Source organism: Hetaerina americana, unplaced genomic scaffold (assembly GCF_022747635.1).
Source record: "Hetaerina americana unplaced genomic scaffold, ioHetAmer1.1.p SCAF_37, whole genome shotgun sequence".
NCBI classification, from domain to species: domain Eukaryota; kingdom Metazoa; phylum Arthropoda; class Insecta; order Odonata; family Calopterygidae; genus Hetaerina; species Hetaerina americana.
Genome location: NW_027286952.1, coordinates 1231671 through 1244173, shown reverse-complemented (window position 1 = coordinate 1244173; position 12503 = coordinate 1231671). Strand labels below are relative to the sequence as shown.

Below are 12503 nucleotides of genomic sequence, written 5' to 3'. Positions count from 1 at the left end.
CTGATAGCAGTCTTTCTAAATCGAGAAATAAAGTTAAGAGGTAATTTGGAATCTGCCAGCGACGTTTTCAAAATTAAGCTTTGGCCGCAGGTATTTCTAGAGTGAGCATGGCGTCAGATATCCTCCCTCTTCGGTCCTTCATAATTTATCAAAAACAACATTGGAAGACGATCCTCCTACTGGCGGACATCCTTTTGAAAGTACTAAACAATGCACAATACTTTGATGGAGAAGAATTGGAATATAGTGGGAAATCAGTAGGCTAATTTAAATCATTTTCATCAAATGAGCTTAATTACAATGTTATCATACAATCTGTTGTTATTGATTTTAAATCTTGATCTCCAGCAAAATCTTTAAGTAAAATAATAAGTAGGCATACAACATCAAACTTTAAAGTTTCCTAACGATATAGTTATCGATAAATTGGTAAAACAATCAAAATATTGTACATATAATTTTAACTACAGGCACTTCGCACGGCGCTCTTACGTGTGAAATACTTCTTCTGTACACGCGTGACGTGACACTGGTAATAACGGCAATTTATTATAAGCCACAGAAAATAATGACAAGTTAGCCAGCTACTTGGGACGAATAAAGAAATTAATTCCTCCATGGCATCAAGCTTCAACACGTGGAAATCCATTTGGACTGCTAGGTATTTTCCACACACTACTCATTTGGTCCAACTAGTTTCAACGCACAGGCGTCATCTTCAGGTGACTAATAATTGTAATTGTACCAGATAAAATGTTTCTGGGAAATGTTTCTTCTTTCGTTCGAATCGATTCCTCCGCACACAGCTATCCTCATCCCCTCTGGAAGTGGAGCCGAGCGCCGCTCTGCAGGGCCATCGAGCGGAGCACGGGGTGCATTGCCACAGCATTGTCAGGAGTGCAAGGGGAGAGGGGTGGGGAGTGGAGGCGATGGTGATGGGGCACGCGCAGCAGTGGGCAAATGTGGGCCAATTGACGGGAGGGATGGCGGTGGAGGGGCAACACACACAAACACTGGAGGGCGGTAATCCTGTGGGATCACCGTGACGCCTCTGAATCTCACTGGGCTTTCGAGAGACACTTGGAGGTTGGATTTAAGTGGGTCAGAAAGGTAAGCGTGTCATATCACCAGAATTAAACTTAAAAAAGTGCATAGTCATAAATTTTTCGAAAAGAGCAATTCCCACCCGAACGCCGACTGCATTGGAGGCGCTGAAAACGGATGTGTAGACTCGATTAAATACCTAGGCATATTGAAATGTAATGAAATAATTGACTTTGCAATTCCACACACTTTATTTTAAAAAACACACGACCCAGGTTTCGACGTTGAACGTCATCGTCAGGTGGACCTCATAGAAGCACGCTGGCTATATATACCTTCTGACCAATGGTTTAGCCATGGGCTCGACCTTGTCCCCACTCCTGACCGATATTTATATGGACAATTTTGAAAAAGTTTTCTTCTCCTCAGATCACCGTCTCATTAATAATGTATTTTGTTGGCTAAGATACAGGGTTCGTCCGGAAAATAAGTGTACTGAGCTCAGGAAAAAAAATTTATTACACTTCTACATATCTTAAGCTAATATTCCTCAAAATAGGACCCTTGTGAGTCGATACACTTGTTCCAGCGGCGTTCCCATTCCTGGAACGCTCCCGCGAAGGCATCATCGGGAACCTCTCGAAGACTCGTCGTCGACCTCTTCTCTGCCCTCCACGAACATATTGTGCCACCGAAAGATCATGTTTCTGGACATGGCTAACTCCCCGTAAGCCTGGTTAATCATACCGACAGTTTTGGTAGACGATTTCCCAAGCTTTACCGCAAATTTGATGGAATAACGCTGCTCCAAAAACTTCGGCATCGCGTTCCGTGACGTGGGTCGAGCGTGGAGGTTCGCGTTAACAGAGCTCCTCACTACACCACAGCTCAGAGCCGACTGCCTTTTTCAGCGTCGCTTGCCAACATACCCCCCTCCAATCGCAGCCCGTCAGAGCGGTGCTGGGCGCGCCTGGAGCGGCGCGCCCAGCCCAGGAGTCAGTACACTTATTTTCCGGACGAACCCTGTACGTAGACGATGTCTTCTGTGAGTGGACAAGTTCTGATAGGCAACTAGATCAGTTTCTAGTTCCCTATCGGAAAAAATTAAAATTAAACTTTAAAAATTTTTTTAAATAAAGTGTGTGGAATTACGAAGTCAATTACTTCATTACATTTCAATATGTTATGCAAATTCCATAAAGTTACGCCAGAGACAACAAAAAAATACCTAGGCGTTACCCTCACTAACGATCTCTCCTGGGTGAAACACATACGGGGAATATGTGTACAAGCCGACAAAAAATTGTGATTTATTTTAACAGTACCGGGTAAATGCGATGAAAAGGTCAAAGAGAACTATTATCTGTCGTTGGTTAAGCCTCATTTAGAATACGTTGCAATCATATGGGATCCTCACGAAGTTGGATTACTTGCCGAGTTGGATCGCGTGCAGCGTAGAGGAGATGGATTAGTAAAAACGTTATGATAAAGTTAGCAGCGCATCCAAAATATAAGAACAAGGAGGAAGGGAATCACTTAATGGAGCAAAGATTAAATTACAGATTGAATCTCTCGTTTAAATGGGAAGGGTGCCTCTATAGCAGTGATGTTGAAAATGTATTATTCCACTCATCGCACTACGGTAGAAGAGATCATGCTACTAAAATCAAGAGATATTCAGGGTAGAGCAGATAGATTTAAGATGTCATTTTTCCCACGAACGATAGGGGATCATAAAAACATTGTTCGACCGCGAAGGGGTCATGTTCGGGTTAAATTAATTAAATTGTACGGTTCCAAAGAAACTGCGGGAGATACCGCAACAGTAACTTTTTAACGGAGTCATCCGCTAATGTGCATTTCAAAATTTTGAATATTTTGAAAATTTTAAAATTTTAAAGTTGGCTTTAACCTCGTGGACTGTGGCGCCTCGCGCACGAATACGAATGCCTGTGACATTGTATGTACGGCATTTCGTCACAACATCTAGTTCCTTTAAAAGCCCCAAATTTTCAGAGTTTAAGAGGACGCCTCGGTAGCTTAAGTGGCTAAAGCACTCAACCGCTCGACCGGATATTGAGGGATCTGGGTTCGAATCCCAGTCAAGGCGAATGATTTTTACACTCTGAAATTGTTTCATTTAAATTGTAAGGTATTAATATAGCAGGGGAACATGCGCGGCAAATGTTGGCTGGGGTCTTATGGTTTTTGAGGATGGGAGCAGGTCTCTTTGAAATGGAAAGTGCATCCCAGAGAAATATATGGTGGGGATGGGAGGGGCGAGGCGGTGGAATTGACGAAAGTATCCAGGGCGGAGGGGAGGGGCAGGGGGATGCATTGAGGGAATCAGGGTAAGGACACAGAGAGGGGGGAAACGAATAGGAAGTAGCAGTAGCAATGAGAGTGGATGTTAGCTGGTGTTGCCAACAGCCGCTGTAATGAAGGTATTGCTTTTTGCTTGCTTGATGTGGACCGCAGCAATCCCTGCTACCTGTATATTTGTGCTATCGTTAATTAGAAATTCCGAGGTGGGGACGGTCATTTTGACAAGTGCGTAGTGAAGGAGGCGGGTAGAGAGTTTTGGACGCACGATTCACATGCGGGAAGAACTGGAAGTAGGAATCAAAGTCGGCGGTGAAATCGTAATCTCAGTTTCTGATGACCAAGCTCTAATTTGTCAGTCAGCCGAGGGATTGCAAAGTTATTCGAGTGCATTGGAAATTCGGTGCGGCAGTATTGGGATGAGAATCAACATTAATAAAACAAGGGTTTCGAGATATTCAAATAGGAGAAAGTCTAAGTTAAACATTACAATGGGAGGGCAAAAACTTAGAGCAGGTGGAACAGTTTACATATATCGGAAGTGTTTTGGACCAAAATGGTCCAAGTAGTTGGGACGTAAGGAGGCGAAAGCACAAGGAAAAAAGAGTACTATTCATGATTTGATAGCAAAGAATATTCCCGAAAAAGCCTTAACTTATAGGAACTATAAAAGGCATTGGTGACCACAGGGGGTTCACCCATGGGCTTCATGGGGTTCGAAATAAGAAGCCTAACAGGAAAATTTACTTATTTAAAGAGGAGGATTACAATGGCTTAATGTGCGTGCTACTGAGTCAATTTGGTAGTTTTAAGAAAAATAGTAATCACCGAAATACCGAGGATATGTGGAATCACTTCCTTGAGATAACGCGCTCGGCAATCAACAAGTTCATTCCCAGTAAATTTATAAAAGATAACACCGAACCTAGATGGTGGTCCAACGCGGATGTTGGAAAGGCATTACGACGTAAAAGGCAATATCACGCCAAAATGAAAAATATTAGGGATGATATCTCTAGGCACGTATCTCGGAAGTGTTTTAGACCAGCACGGTCAAAGCAGTAGGGACGTAAGGAGAAGAATTGCGCTAGGCAAAGAGGCTTTCACAAGGAGGAGGGAGTTGATGACGGGGACGTAGAGTAAGGATATTAAGAAAAGACTCGTACAAACTTTGATATCGAGCGTAGCTATCTATGTACGGCGCGGAAAAATTGGGAAAAACTAATGCGTATATTGTACAAAATAGGAATAGATTGGAGGGACAGGAGGCTAATCCGCAACCTATGCATTCCTCAGACTGCTCAGGTGCGAGTGGGGAACGGGGAGTCCGGTTGGGCAGTTTTAGGAAGAGGTGTAAGGCAGGGTTGCCCATTATCACCGTTGCTGTTCAACCTGTATGCAGAGGAAATGATTAAAGAGGCTTGGGAAGAACTGGAGGTAGGAATGGGAGTGGGCGGGGAATTCGTAAAATCAGTTAGGTTTGCTGATGACCAAGCTTTAGTTTGTCAGTCAGCCAAGGGGCTGCAAGCATTGCTGAGTGAATTGGAAATCCAGTGCGACAGGTATGGGATGAGAATCAATGTTAATAAAACAAAGGTTATGCGATTTTCTAGAAAGAAAAAGGCTAAGCTGAACATTAAAATAGGAGGGCAAAAACTAGAGCAGGTAGAACAGTTTACATATCTCGGTAGTGTTTTGGACCAACACGGTCAAAGTAGTAGGGACGTAAGGAGAATAATTGCGCTAGGCAAAGAGGCTTTCACAAGGAGGAGGGAGTTGATGACAGGGACGTTGAGTAAGGATTTTAAGAAAAGACTCGTAAAAACTTTAATATGTAGCGTAGCTGTGTACGGCGCGGAAACGTGGTAATTGAAGCAGAAGGATAGACGTAGACTGGAGGCTTTTGAAATGTGGGTGTGGAGAAGAATGGAGAAGGTGAAATGGACAGAGAAGAAAACAAACGAGGAAGTACTTGGAATGGTGGGCGTGGAGAGGGGTTTGTTGGGAGCAATCCTATGGAGGCAGGAAAAGTGGATGAAGGTGGTATTGGCCGGCAGTGGGATGTTGAGGACTGTAATTGAGGGTAGAATGTTAGGCAAACGAGGAAAGGGAGGGAACAGGATAGGAATATTGGACGGGATGAAGGGAGGAAGAAAGTACTCAGAGATAAAGAGGGACCTGATTTAGAGTAGGATACTGGATTTTGTGTTTTGTTAGGAGTCACAAAATATTTATTTAGTAGCTGTGTCCATCGAAAAACCTACCTTAACCGGTAGATTACCTAATAATAATAATCTCTGGGAACAAAAAGAATGAGATCATATAAGATGTCTCGGGCGAATGCCAAGAATGAATTTCGGAAAGGGTTAAGGGAATTAAAAAGAAAAAGGTTGGCGAAAATTTCGAAAGAGAATCCAAAATCATTTTGGTCATACGTCAGATAAATTTAGGGAAATGGGTCAACTTTTAATTCTCTCAAAAATGATAAAATTGAAAGAGTACCCAACAGTATGGAAAAGGCTAACTCATTAAATTCCTTCTCCCAAAGCGTCTTCTCTAATGTCTCACCGAATGACTTCGATAGCTAACCAAATCGTGCCGGTCAACCGATGCCCGAAATTGAAATCTCATATAATGGAATAGAACGTTAGCCGAAAAAATATTAAGCCTGATAAATCCTCCGGGCCCGATGAAATACCCGCTCGTATATAGTATTTAAGGATATAGCTTCGGAAATTGCGCCCTATCTATAAATCATATTCAAGAAATTGCTAGTAGATCACAAGGTTCTTAGAGATTGGAAAACTGCTGACGCAAGACCAATATTTAAAAACGGAGACAACGAGGAACCGAACAATTACAGACCTGTTTCCCTCACATCCATTTCGCACAAGGTTATGGAACATATAGCAGCTATTTCGACTGTGAGACACCTCGAAAATCAGAAGTTTTTGTCCGCCCTAGATTTTAAGAAAGCCTTTGACATAGAAAACAACTCACTAAACTAGAAGTATATGGTATATATAAAAAGATCAGGGGTTGGATTAAACATTTTTTGAATGGTCTGGCACAAAGAGCAGTCATAGATGGAGTTAGCTCAAATGCAGTAGAAGTTACTTCAGGTGTTCCCCAGGGAAGTGTTATCGGATCTCTTTTATTCCTACTTTTACGTTAACAACATTGACTCCGTAGTCACTAGTAGGATACGTTTATTTGCCGACCATGCAGTAGTTATCGTGTTATCCGGGAATCTGAGGACATAGCAGCTTTGTCAGATGACGTGAATGATATACACCTGTACATCCTGTAAATCGCTGGTGCGACACTAGGCAATTACAATTAGATTAAACAAGTGCGTAGTGATGAATTTTCGGAAAAGAGCAATTTCCTCCCGAACGCCTACTGCATCTGGAACATAGTAATGGAATGTTTAGAATCAATTAAATGCCTCGGCGTTACCCTCACTCACGATCTCTCCAGGTGAAACACGGGGAATATGTGGACAAGCAAAAAAAAATTGGATTTATGAGAAGAGTACTTGGCAAATATGATGAAAAGGTCAAAAGAGAAATGTTATCCTTTGCTGGTTAGTCCTTATTAAGAATACGCTGCGAGTATAAATGGGATCCTCACGAAGTTGGATTACTTGCCGATTTGGATTTCGTGCAGCGTAGAGGAACTAGCTTTATAAAACTTTGTTCCGAAAAACTTAGTAGCGTATCCAAAATATTAGTCTGGTGGGTATTCACCCCCTGCCACACATCCTAGCGGTGGCTTGCAGGGTACTTAAATGAATAAAATAAAGAGGCTTTCATAAGGAGGAGGGAGTTGATGACAGGGGCGTCGAGCAAGGATGTTAAGAAAAGATTCATCAAAACTTTGATACGAAGCGTAGTTTTGTACGGTGCGGAAACTTGGTCATCGAAGCAGGAGGATGGACGTAGATTGGAGGCTTTTGAAATGTGGGTGTGGAGAAGGATGGAGAAGGTGAAGTGGACCGAAAGGAAAACAAACCAGGAAGTGGGCGAGGGGAGGGGATTGTTGGGGGAAATCATAGGGAGACAGGATAAATGGATGAAAAGCATATTGATTGGCAATGGTTTGTCGAAGACTGTGATGGAGGGGAGAATGTTAGGCAAAGGAGGAAGTAAGGATAGGAATAGGATTGGGATGTTAGGCGGAATTAAGGGAGGGATGAAGTTTACAGGAATGAAGAGGGAACCCAACATCATAATATTCGTATATTATGATGTTGGGTTGTGTTTTGCCACGGGAGGCAAAAGGAATTGCCGGTCTACCGTTTGGTGGCATTTGTGCATCCAAAACCTCCCTTAACCGGTAGATTGTCGATAGTAACGATATGACAATCTTCACTTCGCTTTTATGAATCCTGCTTTCAGGAACACGAATGATACCCAGACACACACACATAGGTGCACTTGGGGAGACGTGGCAAAACACACTACACATAGTACATACTGCCTAAACATACACACAAATACTTGTATAACAGAGGACACTCGCAGTGATATTTCACGTTTCGGCCGTCGGGGCGCTTTCGTCTAGCGGAGAAGGATGACCTTCCCCGGAGTGAAGGTGTGGGGGAGTCGGTTAAGGAACCAGAAGGTTACAAGGGGAGAAATAAGAGGGGAGTGGCGGTAGGAGAGAATGGTGGTGGCTATTGGTTTTCAGTGCGCTTAATTTAGACCGCGCCATTCAAAATCCCTAAGAAGCCAACCAAATATGCGCCAACTCCCGGGTTCTCACTCAAGCGCCTGCCTGCTGACTCGGGCACCGCTTCTTATATTGCTCTTAAGATGGACCTGATGGTATCGTGTCAGGATTAGGACGGCTATTCATGATACGGATAGGATTACGGGTGGTCGTGGATAAGCCAATCTAAATTCGATGCATGTGAAGCTTAAGTTACAAGAGAGGCGGCATAAAATATTAGTGAAATGCAATTGAATTTGGAGATTTTTGTTTGGAAGGAGAAAGTGGAAAAAAACGGCAGCACTTGGTGTGGCCGCAGGAGGAGGTAGGGAAATTTAACTGTCAAGGATTCAAAAGCGATTCATAAAACTGTTTTAAAAAGACATCCTCTGTAATGGCGATGCCACGGGGTGAAACACTTCCCGATCCTCCCAACTCGTCCGAACTGGCGTGCATCGCCGAGAATCACCGATTTTCAGCACTAATTTCAGGCGTGGATGCAGGTACTAGGCATGCTTACCATGCCATCGCATAGTAAGTGCCGAGAATGGATTCCGCTTCACGCAGAACAGCAAGACTTAAACCGTGAGACGACTATTGGTGAACAGGAAACTGCATCCATTTCTTTCCAGCGCCTCCTCGTCTCCAGCCGACCAAACCTCTCTTCTCTTCATATTCGACTCCACGGCGAAGGCCCCTGCCACACACCAACCCTCCCAAATGGATGCCCTACCCTCCACAGTTCCTCCCTCGCCAATATACGCACCACATTACCACAAAATGTAAACTAACAAATTAACCATGAACCAACTGACAATTTAAATTTCATGCCATAGTAGCGCTTTCACTCAGGCACAGCAAAGGGAGTTTAGGAGCACTTCGCATGGCAACTACGAATAACACTACCTAATGAAATCACATTCAAAATATTAATACAAACTAGGGAAGAACTGCAGTCCACATGTGAAGAATTCATTATTTTAGTATATGGGCTTGATCCGGGACGTATTGATGGCTGAAAACTTCGAACAGACAGCTAGCTATTACTCGTGATAGGAGTTAACTTTCGATCTGCAGTGCATACAAATGAAGGGAGGGAGGAAATATGCGTACTTGAAGGGGGGTATATTGTAGTGTCGGATGTCAGTCTGTGTTTTGTGAAAAGAGGCAAAGAAATGTACCATTGTATAGTGTGTCAATACAAAACCTACCTGAACCGCTGGAATACCATACGCCGGGAAAACCTGAGATCCTTCATTACCATTAACTATAATAGCACATTGAAACTCTCGTGAAAGCTCTAAGTTCCTGAAAGCCTGAAGGTCACGTAAATTTGCAAAATAGCGATAGAGAGCGGATCGGGAAATGTAGGCCAACATATATTGCACTGATGGGCATGTTCCCTTTCATGTACCAAGCCCATTTCCTGAAAGAAGTGCGAGAGAACGTGAACCTTAATTGTGAGACTGCCTAATGAGTTTCCTGCAGTTCCCTCGGTGGCGTTGGAAGAACACAACAGATTGCGGAAGTGAACAAAACTCCGCATGGCTAGTGAGTGCTTGGCAGCATTTTTTTTGCCAAAGAATCCTTCATTGATGACAGATAACACACATTTAGATTTCGAAAATCCCACGTTAGCAAGTGATGTGACATCAAGTTTTCTCTAAAACACACACCTTAGTAAAAATAGGTGATCATTTTTTTAAGTGCTCCACGCACTGTCTAAATGCAAAGTGAAAGTGTTGTACAACAATAAATGTTCCCCCAACATCCATTTCTACATTGCCATATTAGAATGGTGCTAAGAAGTTCGACCCCAAGTTTTCTGTAAATTAAAGGTACAGACATCTGTAAAACAATTGCTATTGAAATGCTGCCAAAAGAGCCCATCTTGCCCTCCCGACTTTCCGCTGTCGTTTTACTGGTAGGGCGTGCAGTGTTCCGAAGCAAATATGAAAGTGAGTTTATTTAAAGGTTCAACAAATTATACACTCCGTACCAATAAACAATTTATTTAAGTAGTTCGGGCAGTCTTTGTTTATCACAATCACCAGATTATTTTGCACAAATTTAGGGACAAATCTGATTTTGCGCAAACTTGCCATGCCATGAAGAACGTTGGAAATTATAAACATCCTTTATTATAATTGCGAAATTGTCAAAGGATCAATATATGGTAGAATTAAATCCTCACTGCTTTACGTGAACAATGCGTCCATTCGTGTGTTCCGCTTACGCCAAAACTAATTGTAAATATTAGGTTAGAATTTGCCATTATCTTTATGGTAAAATATTTTAACCCTAAACCTTAATACTCTTCCTTGAGCTATTTGAACTATGGTTTTGTTTATTCACCTATTAAAAAGTGCATTACGCTCGATGAGTCGAGAGTAAATATATCTTTAACAGGAAAGAAGCATGTGGCTTATGCCACTTTTATTTTCATTTTGTTGTTGTTGGTTTCATGGGTCGAAATGAAACATCAGTTTCATTTGATCTCCCAAAGCCACCCCCCCAACCAGGCCACGCCACTGAGTGATTTTATGTTTCGCAAGCGCTATCATTCCAGGTTTAAAGTACGCAGGACACTCTGCATGTTGATGGAAATAGGAAGAGACTACACCCACAACCATCATATGTTCTTCCGTCGCACTATTGGCAATCTTTACCTAAACAAAATCAAACGTACCCGACTACTACATTTTCAACTCAAAAATCTACGTTTAAACCATTCGCTCAATGACAGCCATTCTTACACAATGTAATTACCCATGCACATGCGTTTGCTGTTATTCATACGCACAGGCAAGGACACATTGACACCACCTTCCACAAACCCTTGCGGTGGCTTGCGGGATACGTGCAGGTACGGCACGAATTTACACCCCAGGTATTTATTTATCCCTCTTTCCATTTACGACCGTCTTATCTGACAACTGCCCTCCTGCAGTCGCGGAATCCTAGAACGGCGAGCCACGGTAAACGAAAATATTTTTTCACCCGAAGGTCGAAATCACGATAAGGTCACGATTGAACAAAACATTACCCGTCTTCGAATCTGGGTGAGAATACTGCATAATCCTCACGCAGGTACATCACTGTGTCAAGGGTTGTTACATAGGGAGAGCAAGCAGATATGCTCGTGACGACGTGCACGGGGGAACAGAAATTGACACATGGGTGGTAGGCAAGTGACGTCCGATGCCTCCCCGCGCTGTCGTAGAGACAGTGACGCAGCGGAGGCCGTCCTCCGATGCTGTGGTCCCCGCCGCGAAATCGGGTCAACGGACGACGCGCGCGGTGTGCCCAACGACGAAGGATAGCGAGGCAAGCATACCTGTAAACTGCTTGTATCCGTTGAGGAACTTCGATTTCCACCACTTCACCAGATTTGTAGCCATTAGGGAGACGCACATTTAAATGTCAGGTCAGGAACCAAATGGAAAATAACACTCGGCCGTTCCCTCGAAGGCGGGAAAGAACGGGAACCGGTCACCTCCGATCGGCGGCTCCCTCGGCCCTCGGAGGCGCCACCGCGGTCATCCACGCGGGCGCCCTCCAACCACGCACCACGCACACAACATCCGGTCGGGAGCACGCAATCGGGCGATGGAAGGATCGATTTCGAGGCACGTGTCGAGCATTTGGAGAGGCGATCACCAGGCTCGCTCACTCGGGGTGCACAGACAAGGAAAGCACGCAGGCGCCGGCGCCTCCTCTCGTCGGGAGCCGTCGACTGCAGGCGCACACAAACACGGACATTCACACGCGCGCACACCGCGGCCCCTCTTTCTCTCCACCGAGGACGACGTAAACACACACACACAAACACGAGGAGCGCGGCCCACTTTCCCTCCGAGAACGAGAAGGGGGGAACACACACACACAGGCACGCACGCACGTCACACGCACGCGTTCAGGGTAGCGGGCCGCCGTGCGAGCGGACCCTCGCAGTGATCGGGGCCCCGTGGGCGGTCCCTCGCACCGAAGGGCCCCACACCAGACGTCGCTAGTCGAACGGACCAGCACCACGGGGGGAGCAACACCAGCGCTCGCGCTGCAAGGACACGCACAATCCGAATGGCGCCCTCGCACAGGGCGCCCTCCTCGATCGGAGCAACACCACGAGCCAACTGAACACTCGACGAAGCGACCGACCGCCGTCCCAAACGACCACCGCCGCCGCCGCCACCCTCCCCCCCCTCTCTCTCCCCTTTCCCCCCTCCCAACGTTATACCGAGAATGCGACGGCGACAGCAAATGCCCCGCTGCCTCCTTCAGAGAGCGCCGCCTTCGGAGCGGGAGACGTGGCAACGCCGCACGCGAGAGGGGAGTGCCAGCAACGCACGCACGCACACACCGACCGACAAACTCCAAGAACGCACGTACGGAGAGAGGCCGCCGCCGCCGCTTACCTCCTCCTC

At 45.0% G+C, this 12503-nt stretch overlaps 1 protein-coding gene across 1 annotated transcript in view; it reads right to left on the bottom strand.

Annotated features, from left to right (window-relative positions):
- The window catches only part of nkd (naked cuticle), a 102056-nt gene extending 89820 nt beyond the window's left edge, over positions 1-12236 (bottom strand). The window contains exon 1 of the mRNA XM_071589389.1: positions 11417-12236. Coding sequence (XP_071445490.1) covers positions 11417-11495 — 79 coding nt within the window. The 5' untranslated portion in view covers positions 11496-12236. The remainder of the gene's footprint in view (positions 1-11416) is intronic.
- Between the last annotated feature and the right edge of the window lie 267 nt (positions 12237-12503).